Source organism: Danio rerio, chromosome 4 (genome assembly GCF_049306965.1).
Source record: "Danio rerio strain Tuebingen ecotype United States chromosome 4, GRCz12tu, whole genome shotgun sequence".
Taxonomy (NCBI): domain Eukaryota; kingdom Metazoa; phylum Chordata; class Actinopteri; order Cypriniformes; family Danionidae; genus Danio; species Danio rerio.
Genome location: NC_133179.1, coordinates 14,533,639 through 14,559,910, shown reverse-complemented (window position 1 = coordinate 14,559,910; position 26,272 = coordinate 14,533,639). Strand labels below are relative to the sequence as shown.

The following is a 26,272-nucleotide window of genomic DNA, read 5'->3' as shown; positions in this document are numbered from 1 at the left end:
TGTTTTAATGACAAACATATGGCATCAATAATCCATCCGAAACTACTATTATTTGTGCAAAGATTTTTTCAATTCTTTTTTAAATGAAAGAGTCAATAACATCCAAATCACCAGTCAGGGTGTGCAAAGATTTTACAGTATCTTAAAAACACAAAAATACAAGACACTGAAGTATTTCGATGCAAAATATTAAGCCATTTCCATCAGCTCTATCAAATACAATTTACAAAATACTATTTAGTTTTTAATATACATATTTGAAATACATGCATCAAAAATACTGCCTATCCCTGGGTATATGATTAGCATTAGTGTTGCAATGCAACTGGTTACATAAATGGTGTGTGTGTTTCTCGCATTCAACTTGACAATTACATTTTAAATCGAAACAAACATTGTTCATTTAAACCCTGTATATTACTGAAACGCACTGCTAAATATGCTGTGCTATTTTTATTACAACAGAGAGCTTCGTCAACACATTAAATCAATGATCTCTTCATCAGCACCTGGTTAAACTGCATGCCAGGTTTCGGAGCCAGGAAAAACCAACTAATGAACTAGCAAAACATATCGAGCTCATTGCTTCAACATGTTGCAGTGTATCCTCGCTAATAAAAACAAATCGCACGGACTTGTACCTCTCCATGTTATTCCTGTCTGTTGCGCTTCCTCTGTGTGTCGACCCGGGAGTAAAATCTCTTTAATAACCGCAGTCGGCAGCATTAGGAGCAGATGTTGTGTGTTCATTTGGTATGAGGCAAATGATTGTAATTAGGAGATGCAGAGGTTCGGGGACGTTGCGCTCCGTGGAGTTCCAGGAGGCCTGTTTTTTGGGCTGGGTGGTCTTCGGGGTTCTATACGAGTCCCTCAAGATATTTTTTTAGACCACCTGTAATTATACATGATTTTGTGGTCGCAGGACTTTGAAAGCATTACGGGTATCCTCATTATGAGTAATGAAGGCACAGATGTGTAGCATATACACATACATTTACATCTTGTGGGTCCACATGAGCAACTTGTAGTCCATTTAATTCTGGTTATACTCATTTCTCTCAGTATGACTGGGTGAATCTTAGACATAGAGAACGTGTTATTATTATTATTATTAATAATAATAATAATATAATTATTATTATTATTATTATTATTATTATTATTAATAATAATAACGTTAATAACGTGTTGTTATTATTATTATTAATAATATTAACGTGTTATTATTATTATTATTATTATTTTTACTTTTATTTTTATTTATTTATTTTTTTATAATTTAAAGCCTAACCAGGGACGAGGGCTGCAAATTAGCTTTATGCTATATGCCCTATGTACACAACATCGGTTATCTTTGTATAACAATGTCAAGTGTATTGTCCCTGTAAAATAAACAAGCAAATAAAAAAAAAGTGTAGGGGTCCAGTTCCACCTTCAAAAATCAATCATTCAATCAGTCTGTCTTTCTATCTATTAGTCTATGTATCTGTCTGTCTGTCTGTCTGTCAGTCTATCTATCTATCTATCCATCCATCCATCCATCCATCCATCCATCCATCCATCCATCCATCCATCCATCCATCCATCCATCCATCCATCCATGTATCTGTTTGTCTGCCTGTCTATCTATCTGTCTGTCAGTTGGTCTACCTGTCTGTCTGTCTGTCTGTCTGTCTGTCTGTCTTCTTTATAATAAAAAAAAATATTTAATTAATTTTAATTTTATAATCATTAAAAGAAATCCTAAAAATACAATCAAACATTGTTTATTTTTACAGTCAAACTAATTGGAAAGAAGAATAAAGATATTTTAATACTTTCAAGCACAAAAAGTGTCATCATTCATATAATAATACAATTAAATAATTGATACTAATAAAACAAGGTAATATTATGATTTTTATTGTAGTGTTTGAAATAATTATAATAATAATTTAGTGGAGCAAAGATTAAATGAGATGAATCACATCCAAGTTTGTTATAACATAATAAATACATGTAATACACACATTATATATTATGTCTATGTGATATAAGCACATACATAGAAAAACTATACAAAACAATTTTATTACAAAGATATTGAAATGTATATATAATTTGTATCATATATTTTTATTTAAATATATATATAAGCATTCTCAAATGTATGCATTTTTGGTGACAATATGGAGACAATCCATCAATAATGTCTATAAGAATTTATATTAAATGTCTTATTATCTTATATAACTATGTTGGAGTGAAATGAGACCCTGGGCATTATTGAAGCCAACAATAAAAACTAAAATTAATGGTTCTGTGCACATCTCTCATGCCATTGTTGAACTTGTAAGAGTGTATATGTCCCGCGGGTAAGCCCACCTGTGTCTGCAGAGGTTGGCGTGACCTCTTCTTTTTTTTTAAAAGTGGAATGTATCAGTTAACAATATCAAATTAGGCAGGTAAAAGAGGGCACAGAGGCCAGTCATAAAACAGGGCCCATTATAATCTAAATGCATGCACACACGCAGCTGGATGCTTCAAACGAACGCATATATCATCATCACCGCAGTTTCCAGCACGTTATTCGGTATCCTACAGTCACACCTAAATGCAATTACAGTAGTTCAAATTCTTAATTACAGTATTTTACAGTCAACACGGGTTCAGGTCAGGTTTCCAAACTGAATAGGACTTCATCTTCTGCAAAACACAAGATCTTTTTAGCCTACGGTGCTTGTTCTTTTCAGTCTGCTGCGATACATATAATTTGTGAGGCAATCATCTAGAATAAATGTTGTTTTTACTGCGCTATGGGTTGAGATCTATCAATAGTGGCTTATCTAACACAATATGCTAGAAATCCCTGAGAGATTAACATAGGAAGATGATGTTTTAGAAATTCTGGGACCGTGTTGGTCGTTTGAAACGGTGGCTGGTGTGTCTAAAGATTTTCAATTTGCTTGTGTGAAAAGCTTTTTATCACTCAACATGTCTGCACACATTACGGTGTGTTTGTAATTCCGGCTAATCTGGCCTCCTTTCCTCTTTGCAAACTATTCAGCGACATGACTAGCACCTTTTTATTGGGCTTTACAACCCTGTGAAGGTGTCTTGCAAACATTCACTGGCGGGCTGTAAAGATTTGGCACGTATAAGTTTTCCGTTTTCTTTTATGACCAGGTATCTCACACCAGCTTGTGTCTTTTAACTCGTACGCGAGTCTGAATATTAACACAGCGGTGAGAAAAGCAGTCGTTGATGGATGTATCGCTTTGACCGACAGGAATGGGCGAGACTTGAATCGCTTTCATTAGATTGCAATGCCTGTACAGCAGTTTCCAGGTGTGAAGAGTCGATTCAATTCAAATTCAGACTTCAGTGGAGAATTCAGTAGCGCTGAATGTGAATGGACTGATAAAGGGTGTGAAAAGGGAGTGTGTGATTGGAGGGAAGGTAAATGCTCGCTAATATGACCTGTGTGGAAAGAGGTTAAGACTTTGATAGTGTTAAAAGAGATAGTTCAACCCAAAATGAAAAAGCACCCATTTATTACTCACCCTCAAGTAAATCCAAACCTTGGGGAGTTTCTTTCTTCTACTGAACACAAAATATTATATTTTGAAGAAAGCTGGAAGCCGATAAACATTGACTTTCATAGTAGGAAAAGGTTTCCAGTTTTCTTTTTCATTTATGTTCAACTGAAAAAAGGTAAAGGGTGAGTAAATGATGACAGAATTTTCATTTCATTTTGCATTGTGAAAAATAGCAGCAAATTTACTGATCGCAAATTCTTGGGAAGTGTTTCTAAACCTTTAGGTCTGTCCCGTAAATACCCCTAAATCAGTGATGCTCAATGTAGTGTTCGCTTGCCAAAGTTGGCCCATGTTAACCTTTGGTTTGGCCTGTCATCCCATCTGAAAAGAGAGGGAGAAGGATGGGGAGTTGGTTGGGGTGAATGCCTTTGACAGAGATCATCATTTCGATTTTAATGTAACCTTTTGATTCTTTGTTTAATTGAGGAACTGCAAAAAAGCCAACTAAAATTAAATGTTTCATTTAGATGTGTAAATGAATCAGACTTTTAAAATGTAAATACTGTCACTTCACAGATAGAGGAGAATGCACAAGACACTGGCCAGCAAATCAAGACAAAGGCAGGAGCAGCTCGACTAGTGTATTCAGCGTTGAACTCCATTTTGTTATAAATGGGATTATGTTTTTACAATAATAAGTTCATTTTAAAATGTAAAAAGATTATACTGCATCATTATTTAATCTGCTTTAAAGCAATGTTTTCTGGTAATTTTAAAATAATACAGAAATAAATTGGCAAATTTAATGTGATACAGTTAGATATATTTAACTTCGGGCCTTAGCCCTCAATGAAGTTTGGTTTTTGGCCTTTTATAGGACAAAGTTTGGGCACCCCCCTGCACTAAATTGTGAAGAATTAAACAAATAAATGTTTGATTATGACATTTTGATGCAGTTTGAAAACAATCAAAGTTTCCTTTTCAAACCTCTTTCTATTTGTTTACAACAAAGATTCTTACAATGTTTAGAAACTTTTTAAACTTTTTACAATGTTTTTTTTTTTTTAGTCTTTTTATTACGTTAAACTTGATGACAAAGATATAGTTGACTTAAATCTGACTTGCATCTTTTCTCTCTCCATTTTTCCACCTTTTTAGCATTTTGGCCATCCATTTACACAATCATGGGCCTAAAAAAGCAAACTTTTGAAAAAGGTTTATAAAAACCCACAGAAAGGAATGCCGAACAAACCACCCAATTTAGATATACAAAGATATATAATAAAATAAAGATTCATTGAAGGGGTTCTTCAGTGTTTGGACTTTCAGCAGTGAAACTTAAACCACACTGACCTGAACTAAACTGAACTTTTAATTTACTAGACCTTCCATGTTAAGCTGCTTTGACAAAATATACATCACAAAAGATCTATATAAATAAACATGAAGTGAATTAAATTAAATAGGAAACATAACAAACTGTCAAGCGATTTGAGATAAATAATAAATTGACTGGTATTCTCTCAACAAAATAAAATGTCCTATGACACAAAAACATAAGACGGCAAAACAAAAGAGTTGGAACCAAATGACCTCTCTTGGGAATGATGGCCCACCAGAGGAAGTGCTGTTCTTCACAAACATTCAAATATAAATATCCTCCATCCATAAATGAACTAATTAACAGTGACTTCACACTGCAAGGCCATTGAAAGGGAAGAGAAGGGACGATAGGGTCATAACAAAATCTAGAAAATGGTCATTTGTTTTCTCCATGTAAACTGCTAAACCGGAATTTTTTGACATTGTGAAATCACACACATGTGCATTATGTTTTCATTCTATAGGCGCACAGATATTATTTGACAACCAAAAAAAAATCATGATGGTGTCCACTGGGGTGTAGTGTTTTTGTGCAGTGCTTGGCAATACAGCATTTTAAGTCATTTTCATTGACTTGTGCAAACAGTGATTGTTCTGACAGTTTTTGCATCACTTTTTAGTTTTAGCAATTGTAGTAAACACACCCTAGCTTTGAGTTACCAGCTCACTGCACAAACCATGCTGGGAGGAACTTATATAATGAACATTAATTACACTGTGACGTTTGCCCTAAACAATTTGTTTAAAAACAACGCTAGTAGGTGTTCATCCCACAGCAAAATTAACCATTCATCGGAAGCCTGTGCTTGATCTTAAAGTCATCATTTTTCACGGCCGACCACATTTCTGTGAAACATAATGCAATTGCATTGCAAAAATCCTCAGACAGGGAAAATATGTCAGAGCGAGTCTGTGTCAATTCACAGCTATGCCCTGAAAGAGTATCCCATGCATCATCGCTTCCTCCTCCGTAATCCTCAGTGCTACTCAAATCAAAATGACTGATCCAAAAAAATAAAAAGCCATCCAAGAAGCTGACTGGGGTTGTCAAGTGTAAACTGTCTGACATCAGAAACACTCTGATGTGTTGTTCTGACAGTGTGAATAAAAACGCATACGGCGTGAGACACTCAACATTGCATCATTAACAAATCAATAGCACAATCACCATTGTGGAGATACTTTGCCTCCCCCGAAGCCAAAAAACAAAAACATCAAATCAAAACCTGAATGCAGAGGAAATTTCCATTTAAAAAAAAATGTAGCTTAGCATTCAAAACCACTTCGATTAACACAAACATGACCATAGCTGTTTGCAAATGTAGTTCTTGCTGTAATTGGAGCAGCTGCGTGCAAACAATTGTGCCGTGATCCATTAGTTTGATGCCTTGTCATTAACACTGGAAGGAAAGAGCGAAGCTAAAGATGAGCAGAGGGAGCGGGGTGTGTGCAAGGGTTATAGGTCACCCAAAAAAAGTGTCATTAGTTAGGTAGCACTGACATGTGAATGCAGCAGAGCAGCATCCATTCTTAAACACTTGTCAATTGGCGTGGCAATGAGGTGAAATATGCGTTATCGCTTATAATGGCTGGCCAGGGGAAGGTTGACCCATTTTACAATGGGAAGAGGAGGATGTGAACCTTAGGTGTTTAGCACGTAGCTTCCCTTTCCTTTAAGATAGCACAGAGGTAACTGTGCAGAGTAATAGCAGGAAGGGTTGTGGTCTTCCACCAATCACCAACATGTTGAGGAACTTGCGCTAGGAAATGATGGGAAGAGTGTCTGCTAATTGCGGTCGGTTTCGGTCTACATCTGGACAAACATTCACAAGGACGTGTCACTTCTCCTGGAGACTAACGTTATTCTTTATGCAGCTCGCCAGTTGGTTTCATATTTCGCCTTTCCCTGGAATCAGCATGACATTTTCTGCCATTTCGGTGGTGTTCCTGATAAACATCTCACAAAAGTTTCGAACAAAGGTTATCTTTGTAGTTAAGTAGTTCTTCGCAATTTCTGCCAACAACAGATGAATCCATCTTGGTTGGCTTGTTCTCTCATCACTGTCTAAAATGACCTCTCGGCTCTGGAAGACGCTCAAACTCAAGTTCTAGGATGATTTGGCAATTGCTCAGTCTAGCCATTTCACAAAGGCTAAATGTGACATTTCAGCCAGATCGTGATGAAGTAGCTGTGACCAAACAGAGATGCGTGTGAGGAAGATCCAGCTTTTGTGTTTTAAGATGACAAAACCAGCACATTTATAATAAGATGTTTAGACAGAGTGGCATCTTAGAGCTCTCCAAGCAATTCTTAAAAGCACAATATTTGCATTAGGAGATTAAATACAATATTGTTTGCATGTTTTTTTGGAGGAAAGATGACTTTAAGTTTTTTTTAATTTGACATTTATAGGACTGTAAGAAAAACAACACAAGTTTATACTTTTTGCTAGATGTGTGAAGGGATGGTTCATAATATATATAAAATAAAATTAAAATGATATCACAAAATTGTCTGTAATTTATAATGATATTGACAATAATTCATAGACACAAAAAATAATGTATAATTGTCTAATTTTGTAAGCATAAAGTATATTTATAATACAATGCTAATTGACCTAGCCCATTTTGTCCTGTGGAATACTAGAAAATAGCATGATTTCTGTAGGAGCTTCCTAAATTGCATACTTATGCACTATTCTACGCCATTTTGTAGTATAAAAACTGTAAGTAGTGCGTTCACATTGAAAACTAAATATAATAAGTGCACTTTAAATACCTGGATAACACACTTATTCAACCGTTAAAATGAAGTGTGGAATAATGGACACTTCACGCACTCAACGACCACAGCTTCCCTCACGTAGCAAAAGGGGCGGAGCTTTTGGGTGCTCATGTAGGACTATTTATTTTGGGTTGTGTAAGCAAAATTCTCCTGATTATACCGTATCCCGATGGTGTGTGCAGACTTACTCATGACAGGTATTATTTGGTAAATTTATTTCACTAATTTGGCAAACGTCAAACATCATCTGGGAAACGGTTTAAATTACCTCTTAGTAAAAAAACTAAACAAAAAAAATAAAACATTAGTGTTCCATTTGGGACGACACAACATACATATACTATGCTGTTGAGTGTGTAAATGCATGAGTAGAGAGTACATAAGTGCACAGTGTGCCATTTGGGATGTAGCTACTGAAATGAAACCATTACCGGTTGTAGTCTTTGTATTTGTGATTTCAAAACACTCGACTGATGTAATGATGTGAAATTACAGAGAAAGTACTACAGTAAATCTTTTTGTAAACAGACTAAAATATGCAAAACTATTACGCAAACACTATTGTAATAATAAGTCATTTTATGGACTGACTATTTTTACCGACTAAGTTTTACCATTATTATTAGGATATCAATAGGAGGATATTTACTGGTATATTGCATATTTAAGATCCTTAGGTGAGAGATTACATTTATAGAAATGCCCTGTGAACTAACTTTCAGAACATTATTGCCTGGCAAGAGAACAAATGACTGTGATATAGTTATTACATAGATCTTATTACACAGATCTATGTAATAACTTTCTTTTAGCGAATTTATAAGACAGCTTAAAAAGTGTAGTCTGCTTTTCCTAAAGAAGAAGGCCAGAGACACACCAAGCCAATGGTATGCAGCTGTTAGACAATATATATTTTGTTTTGTTTGTTTGCTTGCATGAATTTGTGCATGTGTCAGCTGTTTTTTTCCATTGCTTATCCTTGTTGAATTGCTGGTGGAGCTTCATTTGTGAGAAAAGTGCAGAGAGAACATGTCAAGAGAGAACATCTGTCAAGGAATGCAGACTGCTGAATCATATGCTTTGTAAATCAAATAAAAACTAAGACAATAGTTTAGTATCGAAACCAATTCTCACTATTAACTAGTGGCGTATCATAAAGATATTGGCTGTTTAGTAGTGCTTATAAAGCACATATTCTGCTTGATCTTATTGTAGATCCTTACCCAAATTCCTCAATCCGACTTAATAACTATTTATAAGCAGCAAATTTTTGAAGTTTGATTGTTTATTGAGCTAAACGTCATAGTTAACGTTTTAATAGTGAGAATCGTACCTGACCAAAACGAATGTGCAACTGATCACAATCGTAGTCAAACGTACATCTTTCCCCCTCAAAAAGTAACAATAGTCACTCAACTTTACAACCACAATGCCTCGCTTTTGAAGACAAATAAGTATTGCAACAGATTGCACCTGAAATGTATTTTCTTTAAGGTACAGGCTTACGTAATTCACTATGCAAATCCTGTATCTGATTCTAAAATGCGAACATGTATTTCCTGAGCACTCCCCATTCTTCCTTCACATGACAAGAGTGGCTGAAATATCAGGAACACTTGGCCGCTGCTGGATCAAAACAAGCCCTTGATGTAACTTATGCAACATTCAATGTCAAATGAAGTCCTCCAGGATGTACTTGACTTTGAATGCTCAAGGAACAAAACAAATGGCTGGGTGGATTGAAGAGGGTTTTGCTGTGGGACACAGACGGCTCTCTTTACTGCAGGAATGTGGACCAGGGTTGTTTTGGGGTTGGGGGTGGATTGCAGTTTGAAGTGTAGGGGGAGGGATTGAGTGTGAAGGGGGCTGGTCCGAGACGGTGTGACTACAGGAGACATGCTACTTGGCACACACATTGATGCATTCATCTAAACGCGTTCAGAAGCACAGCATCATCCAAGCTACACTGGAATTTACCTGAGATCATTGTGGACATGCTGGATAGATTCTCTTTCCTCTGTTGTTTGCACTAATTTGAGGCTGTTTGTAAATGGTGCAGGATGCATTACGCAAAGGTAAGATGGAATCAAGTCTAAACTAGTCTCGGTCTAAGCTTTGGACTTTGCAGGGAGCACACAGTCAAATGCACTGAGTGACAAGTATTTGTTGACAGACAGGAAGCAGGAGTTGAAATAACATAGCACCAGGGTGGTGGGATCAAAATTGGTCATGTGGGAGAAGATGGGGTAGGCGTTTGGATTATCTAAGGCTCCATTTACACCTAATTTTGAGATTTGTTTTAGTGTACAGCTGTGAGATGCAACCATTTGAATCAGATTTGAAGATAGTCTAGATGTAAAATTGGGTAAATTTGGGATTTTTATTATTTGGTATCACTTTTTTTTTGCATATGTTTTAGCATTAGAAATCAACGATTGGTAACACTTTATTTTGATGGTCCAGTTGAGTATTAGTAGACTTTCTGTTTATTATCTGTTGATACTTCTCCTTCAACAGACATTTAACTGACTATAAGAAACTTTGCAAGTACATGTAAACTTACCCAACAGTCTACTTAAAACCTGATGAGAATAAGTTGGCATGTAGTTGCAATGTAACCTAAATTCAATAGATGGACCATCAAAATAGAGTGACTTAACATTTATAGTAATAACGTTTAGGATTTTTGTAAGATGTTGAGTTTTATGCAAATTTTGTAATTGAAACTTGCTAAATTAATCAATTTAAAAAGTAGAATTATAAAGAAATCTTATATAAATTTAAATGTAACATGAATTAAAAATCTATTATTATTAATTAATAAATCTAGATACAAGGAGACATGTCCCATTTCGTTAATACAATTACAATGGCAGGTGTATTAAAGATACAGCAGTTTTGTTACATCTCTATTTGTATCCAAGCATATATGACACAAAGCATGACTGAACATTTACAGCGCATGTTTTATTTTATTTAGTTAACAAAGAAATACTCTAGTATTTAAGACCAAATAAATATTTAAGACCAAAATAAATTAATAAAGCCTGAATTATCCCTATAAAAAGAGTTTTTTCAGCTCTGCTTAGTTTTTATACAGTCAAAATAATTATGTTTGTTCAAACTATTAATTTTAAATGAGCTGAAACAACACAATTCTTGTTTTTCGGGGCGTGAAAATTAAATAGCTTTATGTTCAATCCACTTAAATTTGTAAAAACTAATAAGTTAACTTAATCACTTTATGTTGTTCTAACATGTTTTGCTGCTTGTTTGAACTACTTATTTTAAAAGTTGAAACAACACATTTGTTAAGTTTTATTGGGACAACCAAATAATTTATGTTCAATCCACTTCAATTTGTAAAAAGGATTAAGTTATCTGTTAGTTGTGTGGAACCCAGCATCCTTAGTGTATTTTTTAATAAGCTGAAACACAATTCCTAACTTTTAAGGGGACAACTTAATTGTTTTATGTTCAATTCACTTAAATTAGTAAAAACTAAGTTAAGTTAAATCCTTCATGTCGTCCCAACACGAATCGATTGTACTGGATGTGTCAATTCTTGGCAGACCTGATGATTATAGCACATCAAACTCCGTTTACATTAGACCAGAGAAACTTTTACATCCTAAACTTGACAACCAGGCACTGTGACGCCCAGGCTTGTTGAATCCCAGCCTCAGGTGGAATGGTTGTAATGTAAGCCTCTGTTAATCCAGGCACCAGTCTGTGTTTATTTCATAAGTGTTTCATTTTTGACACAGTAACTCGTGGGCTGGTGCTGAGTGCTCACTTTTCCTGTATGAGGTGCCAGTCAGATCAGCGGCGTACATCTGGAGTGTGTTTACATTTCTCTGAGGTTGTGACTTTCTTTTAAAAAAAAAAAGCCCTTTCGAAGTACGTAGGTTCCTTTGAAAACAGGGCAGGGTAGATCCGTTCTGTTTTTGTTTTTGCCACAAAGCCACACATTGTGTCAGTGCCAAAGAGTGACAAGGTGTAACGCGAGTGCTTGTGTATGTTGGCCCTGGAAGCCACAGCAGGCATTTCCTACCCTGCAAGACATTTTTAAAGAAAGCTGGTGGAGTAAGCGCTAAGAGTTTGATTTGCATCCACATATGCTATATTATATTATAAAAAGAATGTTTTATTTGATTGGTTTTGACTCATTTTTGGGGGGAGGTAAACTATCCTGGACAAGTCTTAAGCCATCTATTCCTTTTTCCTCAGAAATCCATACATGGCGACTCTGTCTGACTGATCATTCACTCTCATTCAGGTTTGGTAATTATGTTGAGAGGTTACTGGGCACTGATGTGAGAAATGAATTCGCATTTTAATTTGACTGGGGTCATTGAAGGTGAGCTGGATTGTGATTGAGACAATACAAATCGCATTTTCCATTAAGAGAACAGGGAAAATGTTATCTGCCCCAAGATTTCCCTATCCATTGATGCCTCTTTGTATTGCAAATCAATTACCTTTGCTTCACAGGATAACTGAAATACACAGATGGAGCTCGTAATATGCGCAAAACAATAAAACCATCACCTACACCTACAACGGACATTCAAGACCTATGTTAAAACATTTAATCAAGGATCTATCTCATTACGGGATAAGATTGACTAGGACTTTCCCTGTGACTCGAGGGCAAGCTGAAAGGGGATCATAAAGCTTCAACCTCAACCCAAACAGGGGCGTTCACACACTATATTGGGCTCATTTGCAATTCAAAACAACTGAAGCAGGAGAGTTCTTTTCAACACCTTGGGACCAAAGGCATTTTATCTGACAGAAAAGTACTCTGAAGTGCTTCAGCATCAAGATAAAGTAGGCCTGGAGAAAGAGGCACAAGTGTTTAATCCTGCTTCATGTACACATTGACATCTTATCTGCCAGCTCAAGGGTTGGTCTGAAAGGCAAGACTCTGCTGAGATTTCAAAGCACGACTTCCCTTCCTTTTAAGATTCTTAAGACTTCTGAGTTGTTCTCGATTTTCAGATATTTCACGGACAATCTCACAAATAAAAAATATATTTTAAAAAATTACTTTCTTTTTGTCTGAACAGTGCCCCCATCCCATGAGTCTTGAGACTACATCTGGGATCTGGCCCATTACTCGGGCACCGGACATGGACTCGAGAGGAGCCAAGGCATTTGGGTTTCAGAGGAGTTCAACGTCTGATGACGACTCTGGATGTGCTCTTGAGGAGTACACATGGGTTCCTCCTGGACTACGGGCTGAGCAGGTAAACTATGACCATCACATCTACCTAATTGGATTTTTAGGCAGCCTTAACCATCCCATATTTCAGAATTCCACATAAGTAAAGCCACATTTATTGTGTCAAAGCAAAGATTGTGTGTGTGGAAAGTAAGAAACTTTACTTCAAGTTAAATTCTCAGCTAAATTAGGTTGATTTCTGAAACAGCTGCATATGAACTTGCACAGAGGGCAACAGCTCTTAATGAATCTATTCTTTGACTTCGTTTCTAAGTGGAGACTGAATCCTCTTAACCTTGACATTGAGCACACGTGCGCCTATATCTGACTGACATGGTGCTGATAGGCAGCACAAAGCCAACTTAAACTAGCAGAAAATGACAGAACATCTAGTAAGGAATGACAGAGAGAATTGATTTTAGTAATTGAAAATGATCCTCCCTGAAGTGTACAAATCGTTGCAAGCATTTAGTTCTTCTGAACACGCCCAACAAACAATTTAAACCAATAAACACTCTTGAAATCATTCGCTTTGATTTCAAGTTATCTAGTAAGCTATATCAAACTAACACTGATTCGAGTTTGTCAATGTTCAGTGACCTCCTATAATAGTCTGAAACCGTTGTACCGACTGACCAAAATGCATCTTAACACCAGGTATACACAGGGCCTTAGTGTGTTGGCTTAAACTGCCTGAATTGTACTTGTGTGGTTTAAGGACTAGTCTCAACAAAACAGCCATTTAGAAAACCTAGTTTCTTGCTCTGCTGTGTGCAGTAAGCAAACAGACCTGAGCTTGTGTCTAGGGGCTGGTTGGCACCTTCCTGAAACGAAGGCAATACACAAACACAGATGCAGAATCATTGGGATGGAGGTGGGACTAGAGTGAAGTCGAATGTGTTGTTTTAACCCCCACCTTCTCCTCGTTTTTCAAAATGTGGAGTGGGAGGCCTGACAGCCTCATGAAATCTCTTTCCCCAGTTCTGTGGAAAGCACTGCAATCAGCTTCAGAAAAAGTGTTACTTGAAGGCAGAACATAATTCCTGAGGTTTACAGAGAATTTAGGGCAATTTGTATGACAGCTCCCCATATCAAATCCCACATACACCCAACCCCACTGTTACAGAAATAACAATCTGTCTTCGTCTGGATAGCAACACTTAGGAACATTCCAGCAGGCATCTATCTTGGTGTCTTAAATGGCGTACCGCCCCATAAATAGTCTTCAGGGTCACCACTGACAGACACCACTGTTTAAATGCTTTGTCCTGGTCAATGATATACCCACTTCCCCCTTGTTGGGGGAGACAATCGGGAGAAGCCTTGTATGACAGGTTGAATGATGTAGCACCAATTGAGGCTGGTGTCTTGTTTCAGCTTTCAGCTGTTGAAAGCAAACCCTAATCCTCTCACTCCCCGTTTGCCTTTTCCCCCCATCAGGTTCAGATCTACTTTTCGTGCCTACCAGAAGAGAAGGTGCCATATGTCAACAGCCCTGGAGAGAAGCACAGGATCAGACAACTACTCTATCAGCTGCCACCCCACGACAATGAGGTACGAGGGAAAAACTAGACAATCAAAGTGATAGAGATGACATCTATGTTGCTAGAATACACAAGACTTTATCCTCGTACAAGTACAGTTGCATACAAGCATGCAAAAGTATTTAGAGCTATCACAGAGGGGCATCTTCTCCTTTGGCTAGCAGCAGTTCCTCTGTAATTTTTATGGTGCTTGCTGTAAGAACTAGAACTGTGTACTTTAGCGAATTCCTGGCATAACTGTGGGTTATAGATCTAAAGACTCTTCACATGTGGCATCATTGTTTATCCCTCCTGCAGGGCTAAACAGAGCAAATGGTTTCCCTTTATGTCATCTTGTATGAGTTCCACAAGTCCATTGTAAACTCAGAGGTTGATTTGTGTACTTTTCAACTTAGCGCCCCACAAAAAAGAGAGAAAAAAGGAACTTTTCTGTTTCCACCACTTCGAATGTGAATGAAGCCTTTGATAAAAAAAAAAAATTGAAGATATTCATCTGTTATTTCCTTTACCTTTGCTTCAACACAGATTCGATACTGCCAGTCCCTCAGTGATGAAGAGAGACGAGAACTCCACATGTTCAGCATGCAAAGAAAGAAAGAGGCACTTGGGAGGGGGACCCCAAAACTGCTTCCCAGAGCTCTGCAACATAATTGTGAGCATGTACGTATGAATGTTCCTGCTCTTTTTCTCACCATCTGTAAACATTTTAGTAAAATCTAACTTGCAAATATCAGAGTTCAAGGTAGGCCACATTCAAACTGTGCACTCATTTGATCAACTATTTCTAGTCATAGCAAATCTACTTACGGTTATGAAAATGAAGTTTCTGCTTCACGTTACATTCCCTTGGAAGCAGTGTTGACTTGTCATGGCAAATCAGACAACTTAGAATCAGGCAAATGGTCCAATTATGGCCTAAAGACAACCAAAGCACAGAGAAAATTCATGGAAAAGATTAAGCATTACAACACAATCTTTGGCTGAAGATCATCTCCTTCAGGGGCTGGAGTTTAGCACATGAGAGCCACTGCAGAGAGTCGCTTCCTGTTGGGTAGTCTTATAAACACAAACCAAAAAAAAAAATAAATTTGGCATCATAATACCTCTGAAAAACAGATGTATCCCTTCACCACAAATTGCCACATAACACACTGTAGAGCAGTGCTAATCTCGGGTCTCTGGTTTCTGCTGCCTAAAAAAAAAATTGCGCGACACTCAACACCCCTGTTTCCAAGGCCAACAGCCATGTAGTAATAATGGGAAGCAGCTGTGAAATGAATACTTTGGCAAAAGTACTTATAAAAAGACTTATGATCGTGCTTTTGGTCATGCTCAGTTGGTCTTTAGAAGAACATTTCAACATAGTTGGGGGTCCATTTTAATTAAATGTCTTTGTACCGAAAAAGAATCCAGAGCAAAATCCAGTACAATGACTTTGACTGTCATTTGTCAGCCACTGGTTCTCATAAAATATCATCTTTGAATTTTAGTGTAAAGAGAACATCAACGGTGGAGAGATGGCAGTGTTTGCTTCGAGAGCAGGCCCCGGCCCTTGCTGGCACCCAGCATGCTTTACTTGCTACACCTGTCATGAACTTCTGGTGGACCTCATCTATTTCTACCACAATGGCAATATCCACTGCGGCAGACATCATGCAGAGCTTCTGAAGCCACGTTGCTCAGCATGTGATGAGGTGAGAATGCATACACTTGTAATAACCAAAAAACAAAAAACAAACCCGTCCAAGAAAGAAAAATAATTTCACATCTTTTTACAGATTATCTTTGCTGACGAGTGTACCGAAGCTGAGGGTCGTCACTGGCACATGAAACATTTTTCATGCTTTGAGTGCGAGACTATTTTAGGAGGACAGAGGTACATCATGAAAGATGGCCGACCCTTCTGTTGTGGATGCTTTGAGTCATTGTATGCAGAGTACTGCGAGGCCTGTGGAGAGAATATTGGTGAGTTTCATTAAATAACACAGACACTAAGCAATCCATCTGAAAGGCCACTTTCTTGCAAGGTTTTGCTCCAATTTAGTCCTACATAAGAATATAGAGTAATCGCAAACACCTGGAGTAAAGTTGGACAAATATCTGCTAGAACAGTGTTTCTCAAACACGTTCCTGGAGGAACAACAGCTCTGCACATTTTCCTGATCGCCTTAAGCAGACACACCTGATTCAGATCATCAGCTCATTAGCAGAGACCGAATGACCTGAAATGGGTGTGACAGACAAAGGAGACATCCAAAACATGTACTGTTGGTGGTCCTCCAGGAATGTGGTTGAGAAACACCGTGCTAGAGGATGGTTTTCCAGTAGCAGTAATGAAAACCTGTTGCTTAAATATGAAGCTGATAAATTACAGCATTTCTCACTTGATTTACCTTCATACAGGAGTCGACCATGCTCAAATGACGTACGAGGGTGTACATTGGCACGCTACTGACAAATGCTTTTGTTGTGCACAATGTAAAACCTCTCTGCTGGGCTGTCCCTTCCTTCCAAAAGATGGTCGTATCTACTGCTCTAAGGACTGTAGCCTAGGTGAGGATGTCCAGGCTTCTGATTCTTCAGACTCCGCTTTTCAGTCCGCCAGATCACGGGAATCTCGACGCAGTATTCGAATGGGCAAGAGTAGTCGCCCCACAGAACAGTGCCAGCAGACAAAATTGTACTCAGCAACAGATTACAGGACCTCTAGTCTATGTGGCGACAACACAGAGACAATGTGTCATCAGCTGGAGAGAATCAACTTTACAGAAGACAACTACTGGAGAGAGCGAGATGAGCAGGAAGCCCCTGAGGACTCTGTGGAAGATTGGGCTGAGCATGAGGACTACATGACTCAGCTGCTCCTGAAATTTGGAGACCGTGGTGTCATCCACGCAGAGGACAGCAGGGCAGCAGAGCCATGGATGGTGAAAGACACCGAAACCAACCGAACCAAACCAGAGATAAAGATGAGCGGCCACAATTTGGCAAGTAAAAAGCACCACACTGACATGTATTGGGCCCAGTCTCAGGATGGACTTGGAGACTCTGCTTATGGTAGTCACCCTGGACCAGCTAGCGCTAGAAAGATTCAAGAGCTGGAGATGGATCAGGGAACAGTACCTGGATTTTGGTCTGAGCCAAGGCAATGGTATGAAGACTCATTAGAGTGCATTACAAGTGAACTCCGGAAGGCAGACCACAATATTGGAGATTCTATGGATTCTCTGGCTCTCTCAAATATTACAGGTAATAATGTCATCTTAAAACAGATTCTCCTAGAGTATCAAAACTTTTATTCCTTCTTCGTTTTAGATTACTCACAACATCTTTTCTATTTTCAGGAGCTTCAGTGGATGGGGACAGCAAGGACAGACAGACCATTTACTCCCTCCAAAACATGAAAGACCAAGAAAGAGAGATAGAAGAGTGTGATAACATTAGTAACGTAGGCACACTAAACTCCTCAATGCTCCACAGAAGTGCTAATTCCCTGAGGAGTTTAAACTCCGAGCTAGGTCATGAGGAGACACTGGGGCAGGGAGCAAGAGAAGACGATGAAGAGGACAGAATACCACCATATTTTGGAGCAGAACCACCATCTCCTCTGAATCTTCCAGTGCTGAGAAGGACCAAGTCACAATCTCAGCCGCAATCCAGATCTCAGCAAGTAAAGTTCTCTGATGATGTTCTGGAGAAAGGGTATTATGGTGCACTGGGCTTAAGGCAACCACCAATGAGTGAGAGGACACGCAGGAGGACCTTTCACATAGAGGAGGAGGCAGCGGCAGCAGCAGAGAGACGTCCTGCTAACAGACATCACCACAAACGCAGGCACAGTCGGAAAACGCGTTCAGAAAATGCATTGCACCTGCCTTCCAAAAATCGTGGGAAACTGCATGTTGTGCCTCAGGTAATCAGCTCAAACATGCCAGAGCCCAGGAATGGTATTCTACTAAATCACTCGGCGCACAGTCAGCACCCTTATCGTCAAACCACCTCAGACTTTCCTCAGCAAGGTATGGTCCGACTGGACCAATTCCAGGACTTTTGTGATGATGACGAAGAAGATGATTGGTGTTCAACATGCTCTTCTTCATCTTCAGAATCTGAGGAGGAGGGATTCTTTCTAGGTCAGCCAATCCCTAAGCCCCGATCCCAAAGTTTTCATTATTACACAGAGGACTATCCGACTCGGGTCACGGCTTTAACGCCTCCTTTTGGCTCAAGGACCAAACTGAAAAAGAAAGGTCACAAGGGCAAGAACTGCATAATTTCTTAGACTGAAGATTGCCTCTGTTTCAGCTGGAATATACTCATGCCTGATCCTACAGAAGATGGAAAGTTCTCTTTACAAACACTGAGAGCCAATTACGTTGCTGTTGTACAAACAAAGAAAGTAACATGTAAGATTTCCTTGTACATTGTATAGCAAAAGCATTATTCCCAAAAGCGAAATAAAAGTAGCATGTAGACTAACTAAATAATTATTTAATAGTGCAAGCGATGTATATTTGTTAAATTAAGATTGGAATACTGATATTTTTATATCCAATTATGTTAAATGAGTAATTACCACAATTTACTGACCTGATGGAGTTTTTATGATTATTAAATGAACTAATTGAGGTTTGCTGACCAGGGATTTGCAAATGCAAAATATATATGCACTATTCATGCGTGATGCCCTCGTTATGTTATTCTACAAGGTGTAATAAGTGCACCCTTTAAGATTTCTCTGTCCATAATGTGTTTATGCGCTTAAACAATGTTAGGGGAATCTTTCCTCTAGTATATACACAATACACCACAGGTAACCATGCTATCCTTTTTATCGTTGAGATGTCAATAAAATATTTCAAGAGAGATTTAAAACATTCCCTTGCAACTTGATCTTTTTTTCCCTATGGCTTCTTAAGAAAATAAGAGTAAAAGTGTAATAGCAAACAGCAATTTTATTTAATTACAAACATGAAACCACAAAACGGGCTCATCAAATCAAAAGGAAAACATGTACTGTAGTAGGTTCAGACTCTTTAATACTATACAAAGAAAAAAACTACATAAACACTTGTGTTGGGTTTTCATAATATGTTAATTGGAAAGTTTAATAATAAAAAAAATGTGTTCTACTGTCAGTTGCACAACTTAACATTACTACAAATAGCAGCAAATAGCTGAACCCATAAAGATCAGGTTTCATAATTCATCAAATTGTCATTGGTCGGACTTTAAGTGTCTTCATTGGCAACATCATAGAACCCTTTCGATTTAACCATACTTGATCATGACGACAGTCATCATTCAATAAATTTCCCCAACAGGTTAATAAACCTCTTTAGCTTCCGTAATGAACGAGAGACCCTCCTGTGTCATTACTTTATGCTTACCATCTCATTTCTTTACTTTATCCTACTGCTCAAAAGGTTACAAAGAGTTTATACAACCTAACAACTAGCCTCAGTGGATGAACGGGATTGCATGAAGGCAATATTTCAAGATGTTTTCGTTTGTTGTGTACCAGGAAGTGTGGACACAATGTACAGTGTACAATGGCTTTCACATAAATGACATCCTTTCACATAAATGAGATCCTTTATAAAAACAATAAAGGAGTACAGGTTTAGAAAAAAAAAAACTTCAGGAAAAACGAGGCCACCTTAGACAGCAGGTTCGGGCTGTCGTACCACCTCGTCGAGTTCAGCAATGAAGTGTTGCAAGTCCTCAAGACATCGCTCACGGATCTCGATCAGGTTCTCTTTCAGTGGGTTTTGCAGGTGCTTCTCTAAGCTAGGTTCCTTAGAAACCAGCATCTTCACCACCATGCCAAACGTCTCGCAGTCCTGACGATAGACCTATTGAACATACAGGGCAATGATAGAATTACAACTCAGCAATTTCCAACACGATGACTTAAGAACAGTCATAGTAAATGAACATATAACAGTATATGTTTATGTCTCAATGATCTTGGGGGATAATCAAGACTCAAAGTAGAGATCAAACTATGTCGGTTTTGTCAACATGTTGATTCCCATAACTTTTTTTTAGTCTATGTGTTATTGACTCTCAAAAGAGTTTTATGAATAACTAAGAACTACAATTTCAACAAAAATACTTCTTAATGTTCCACGGAATAAAAATACAGTCACCTACATCGTTGATAGCTCATTTTAATTCTGAATAACATGACTAGAGTTGTCAAAACTGTTGACTACTGACATTTAAAAAGCATCCATCAAACATTTAAGCACATTCTTAACATTGAGCACATTCTTAAACAGCTAATTGGCCACAGTCATATCTGTTGAGCATGTAAACACAATAGCCAATCAGCAGTGGTTAGAATATGCTCAAGAGCGCACAAATGCTAGGTTAAATTGGTTCCAAAGGCAATACTATTGACAACCCCAGACACCACCGAGCACAATGTTAAGTTTTATACATTTCATTGGCGCTACCCCAAGACAAAACATTAATCTAGCAATCTATTGAATCTAAGTGTTGCCAGAGATGACATAGGCCCAATCCCAATTCTATCTTTGTACCCCTACCCTTTCACCTTTGAAACAAAGTGCGAAGGGGAAGGGCTTTAAAATTTACCCCTAAGAAATGGGATAGCGCTACAACACCTGCACACATCATCATATGCAATCGTGATCTCTTGCTTCACATGAGATCAACAATCACGACTGCTGTAGTTATTCCAGTTGCGTTATTTGGTATTTATCTCCAGGAATTCACTGAAGGCCTATATCATGTTATAATTACCATATAATGTTGCAATAAGCTCGTAACTGTATTGTACATTTACACAGTAGCCATAATCATCTATGTAAACACACGAAAACAACATTTACTTTATACCAGACACTGTAAAAGGCTAATTCCCGGCCACTAGAAATTTCTGACAGGACATTTGAGTGTTATCGAGTGTCAGATGTAAATGGCCATGCTGCCATTGTAGATGGTGTATTGAGGGAAATTTTCTTACCCCTTGGTTTCGAGTGTGGTCCTGAAAAATCTCCCTTTCGAGGGTTATCTAGCACTTCCCCTTAGCCCTACGCCTCCAAGTTAAAAAGAATTATGACACCCCTACCCGTTCAAGTGAACACGCTAAACGAGGGGTTAGAGCAGTGGTCACCAAACTTGTTCCTGGAGGGCCGGTGTCCAGCAGATTTTAGCTCCAACCCTAATCAAACACACCTGAACAAGCTAATCAAGGTCTTACTAGGTGTACTTGAAACATGCAGGCAGGTGTGTTGAGGCAAGATGGTGCTAAACCCTGCAGGGACACCGGCCCTCCAGGACCAGGATTGGTGACCCCTGGGTTAGAGGGTAGAAAGGGCTAAGGGGTAGAATTAGGATTGGGCCGTAGTGTCAAAATCTCATAGAACCATTGATAAAACCCTTTTGAATAATTTGTTCGCAGAAGACACAAGGGTGGAGAACAGTTTTGCTGTATATTTAAGCGAAGGTTCTGTCTTTCTGATCTGCCATCCAGACGACAGAACAAAGCCCCAAACCAAAACTCTCAGAGCTCGGTTATGTTTACTGTGGTTGGATAATCAAACACTTCTGGACATCAAAGCCGTGCTTCAGACCCAGGGGAGTCTGCATAACCTCTGCAATTACCTTCACTCACACACAACCCTTAGGACATGTAACTTATAGCAGCAGATGATATCTTAAAATTTACTCTACAATTTACATTCAGGAGATGAAAATCCGACCATCACAACTTTACAATGGCATGGAGCAACACAAGATGGATAACTAATGAGAAACTCAAAAATAATCTGATGCTTTAAGTTCTCAACAGTTTCCGACAGATTGAATAGCCATGAAGTAACATCTGGAAGTGCTTAAATATTATAGGAACAGAAAACTTTACAAAGTATAACAATAACAATAAAAAGACAATTCATATCCTCTTTGATTTTTACTACCTGCCTCCACAAGCTTTTTTTTATCTGGAAAAAAAAATGTGCCCACCCAACTAATTGTGCTGACTAAGAATTTCTTTTTTTTTTCTCTTTCTTTTTTTTGCAGCAAGCTCCTCATTAGCTTTTCACATCAGGCCTCTTTCCCATGGCTGAGTCAGGTTCTAGTAAAAATGAGATCACCTGGTTCCAGGAATCACCAAAGCCCACACACAAAGCCCAGTTCTTGTGTGAGAACTGCCTCTAATAGTCATTAAGCTGAGGAGGTTCACTGAGAAGACTCTAATAGTCAATTAGAACATTCCAGAATAGAATGGATAAATGATGTAGAAAGGAAGCTCTTAGGAGCCCGAGGCTGCAGGTTAAGCAGACTGCATATAGTGTGTGATTTTTTAAACTGCATTAATGGGCAACCAATAAACATGGTTTCTAGAGCAAGAAACTTAATGGTAATGATGGAATAGTACAATATGATTTTGGATTTACAATGCAGATGATGTATTTTACAGTTGAAGACACAATTATTAGCCAAAATTATTAATTTAGAATTATTGAATTCTTTCAAAAACATTTCTCAAGTGCTTCTTAGCAAAGATCTAATAACTAATTCCTTTTGTCTTTGTCATGTTGACAGTATGTAATATTTTACTAGTTATTTCACAACTGATACTCAACCTAAATTGCAAATTTAAGGTTTAACTAGGTTAATTATGTTAACTAGGAAAGTTAGGTTAATTAGGCAATACAGTCATTGTACAACAGAGTTCTGTTTGCTGTTATATTGACTCTAAAGGTAAAAATATCATAAAAACAATAGTAATATTGACGTTGGAGGTTTTTAATATATAAATATGTATTTCAGCTAGGGCTGAACAATATTGGAAAAAACTTCCATTACAGTATTTTCATTCACTGCGGTACATATTGCAAAATAAATGCAATTTTACTAGACGACTTGAATAGCTGGTACAGAGTTCATAACTTTAGATCGCTTGGAATGATGTGTATTGATTGTGTTTTGAGCGTCTCACATAAAATATAATTTAAAAAATGACAAGCATAATTTAATACAACAGACAAAAGATGCAAAACAACAGTGATTTAAGGTTTTCTGGGGAGTCAAACTGTATTCAAAAGCAGAAATTAAATAATCACTGTATAATAATAACACTTTATCATTTTTGTTTCATTTTTGTCAAAATTCTTACAGTCCGGCCTTAAAAACACATGCAAATAAGCAACTTTTACTCGAAGGTTGAAATGTGAAATTACTTTACCATGTTGTTAACTGTAATGTCTGGTTAAATAATCCCAACTACATTGCAGACTCGCACATATGCAATATCGATGCTGAAATATATATATTGTGCAGCCCTAATTCCAGGCAAACTAAAAGGGCTTTCTCCAGGAGAAAAAAAAATAAGTCAAGAAACAACTGAAAATTAATCAAAACCTCCCAGGAGAGTTAATAATTTTGCTTCAACTGTATTATTACGAGTTTTAAAGTAGCATGCTAAAGGCGGTGGTAGTACAGAAATTGCAGCAAATATTTGCCAACATTCACCAGATATAGTGTAGTTATGCACAAAGCAATACTTAAAAATAAGTCACTGTAAAACCAAGCAGTATTCTGTTGCTCATTACAGTAAATTCATCTGAAAAACCATGTAAGGGAAATATTTTGTCCTTTTAACAGATTCCGATCAAAAACATGACTTCAACTATAAACACCGGTTTAGCTGGATTAAAATGAACTCTCTTTCATTTGTCTACCACAAACATCTCAAATTGTTGAGCGCTGACTGTATAAACAAGCAGAAACCCATACAATTTGAGGTGCCATTTAGGCCTGTAACACAAATTGTGCGGCATAAATACTGTGAGCTAAGAGTTTGGGGTAAGAGCAGAAACTAAAAGCTGCATATTCAAGAGAAAGTCGGGTAACACTTTAATCTGATCATCCATTTGAGTATTAGTAGACAGTCTGCTTAATATCCGCTGATACTGCTCCTTCAACAGACATTTAACTGACTATAAGGTACATGTCAACTTACACTAACCCTTACTGTCTACTTAAAATCTAATGAGAATTAGCTTACATGTAGATGAAATGGAACTTAAATTCAACAAACGGACTACCAAAACAAAGCAAGACCAAAAGTCGGTACATAAGACTACCCTGAACAACTGCCGGAGAGTCTGTGTTGGCGTTAACTGCATGTGTGGCCGAGAATTCAGTTCAGATTAGATGAGAAGCGGGGGTTATGGTATCGTTATCACAATGTCATCTGAGTTCAGTGAAAAAAAAACGCATCTAAGCTAAAAATAAACCACTGCTAAACTCCGTAAGCAGGGATGACTTGAAGCAGAGGTTTAAAGGAACTTCTCAAAGATTAAATTTGGCCCCTGCTGCTTTATAACAATTCGATTCATCGTTTTTTCAGCATTGGTTATAATTGATGAAGCTAATTTTAGGGAAAACGTTCACCCGCCGCTGTGTCCTGTTATGAAATGTTTTAAAAGCTTTGTGCACACAAATCCACTCAGTGATTTAATAATTCATAACAATGCCAAGAACGCTGGGAAGTTATTTCCTTGAGTTAGTTCTAGTTCCATTCGCTTCCTGCGAACCCCACCTCTGCTACCCTTTCCAACAGGAAGGCTGAATGGGACCTCGAGAGAGAGAGAAAGTGTGTGTGTTATTGTTAAGCCTTTCATGTGTCATTTTTGTACTCTGGGAGGCTGATTCTTCATCAAGATAGCAAAGAATTATTCAGGAAGGGTGGGACAAGGAGGGAAAACTGGGAAAGCATCTTTAAGCTAATAACTTGAAGAGTGGTTCTCCTAAAGTTCAATTCGAGTTTAGCATGACAAAAGTCAATTTTATTATTAAAAAACCTAAAAGTTATATTTTGGTGTATGAATTTCAAGATAATCAGCTGTGCTCAAAGCAAAATGGACTAAACTAATATTAGCTATAATAAACTATACACAAGCTAACTCAGCAAAAAAAATGTGTGTTTAATAGACGTATGATAGACATCTAAATTTAGACAGCTTGGTTAAAACAAAGCTACACTTGGGCAGTCAGTAAAAATCTAATAGACATCTAAGAATAGCCAAAAATTAGACTATAGTCATCAAATAGACAGACTGTATCTGTGTAGTCATTCATTTCTGTTTATGTCCCCACTAGTCTAATTTTGGCCTATTCTTAGACATCTATTAGATTATAACAGACAGCCCAAATTTAGCCTTGTTTTAGCCAAGACGACTATGTTTAAACGTCTATTAGACATCTATTAAACATCTAAAAATAGTCCAAAACTAGACTATAGCCATCAAATAGACAGACTTCATATGTGTAGTCATTCATTTCTGTTTATTTGATGACTTGTCTAGTTTTGGCCTATCGTTACACGTCTATTAGATTTTCACTGAAAGCCCAAATTTAGACTTAAGCAAAGATGACTATGTTTAGGTGTCTATTAGACATATAAGAATAGTCCAAAACTAGACTATAGCAGTCAAATAGACAGATTAGACAGATTTTATATGTGTTATCATTCATTTCTGTATATGTGCCCACTAGTCTAGTTTTGGCCTATTCTTAGACGTCTATTAGATTTTCACAGACAGCCCAAATTTAGCCTTGTTTTTGCTAAGACAACTATTATTTGATGTCTATTTTACATCTATTAGATATGTAAGAATAGTCGAAAACCAGACAAATACACAGATCAGACAGACTTTATATGTGTAGTCATTCTGTTTATTTGATGATTAGTCTAGTTTTGGCCTTTTGTTAGACATCTATTAGATTTTCACGGACAGCCCAAATTTAGCCTTGTTTTAGTCAAAACGACTAT

General features: G+C 37.6%; 2 protein-coding genes across 10 annotated transcripts in view; one reads left to right on the top strand and one right to left on the bottom strand.

Moving 5' to 3' along the window:
• prickle1b (prickle homolog 1b) overlaps positions 1-19,337 on the top strand; it is a 32,299-nt gene extending 12,962 nt beyond the window's left edge. The window contains exons 1-8 of one of the 3 annotated variants that reach the window (NM_001030098.2): positions 9,623-9,764; positions 12,762-12,941; positions 14,357-14,470; positions 14,986-15,120; positions 15,951-16,154; positions 16,239-16,425; positions 16,864-17,709; positions 17,805-19,337. In NM_001030098.2, coding sequence (NP_001025269.1) covers positions 9,750-9,764; positions 12,762-12,941; positions 14,357-14,470; positions 14,986-15,120; positions 15,951-16,154; positions 16,239-16,425; positions 16,864-17,709; positions 17,805-18,742 — 2,619 coding nt within the window. In that variant the 5' untranslated portion in view covers positions 9,623-9,749 and the 3' untranslated portion in view covers positions 18,743-19,337. Of the gene's footprint in view, positions 1-9,622; positions 9,765-11,919; positions 12,050-12,183; positions 12,942-14,356; positions 14,471-14,985; positions 15,121-15,950; positions 16,155-16,238; positions 16,426-16,863; positions 17,710-17,804 lie in introns of those variants that run through there. The other 2 variants (XM_073946083.1, XM_005164634.5) reach the window with 2 other exon arrangements.
• A 58-nt stretch (positions 19,338-19,395) lies between these two features.
• pphln1 (periphilin 1) overlaps positions 19,396-26,272 on the bottom strand; it is a 66,655-nt gene continuing 59,778 nt past the window's right edge. For 6 of the 7 annotated variants that reach the window (XM_073946693.1, XM_073946689.1, XM_073946688.1 and 3 more), the window contains one exon: positions 19,398-20,315. In XM_073946693.1, coding sequence (XP_073802794.1) covers positions 20,121-20,315 — 195 coding nt within the window. In that variant the 3' untranslated portion in view covers positions 19,398-20,120. 7 annotated transcript variants of the gene reach the window in all.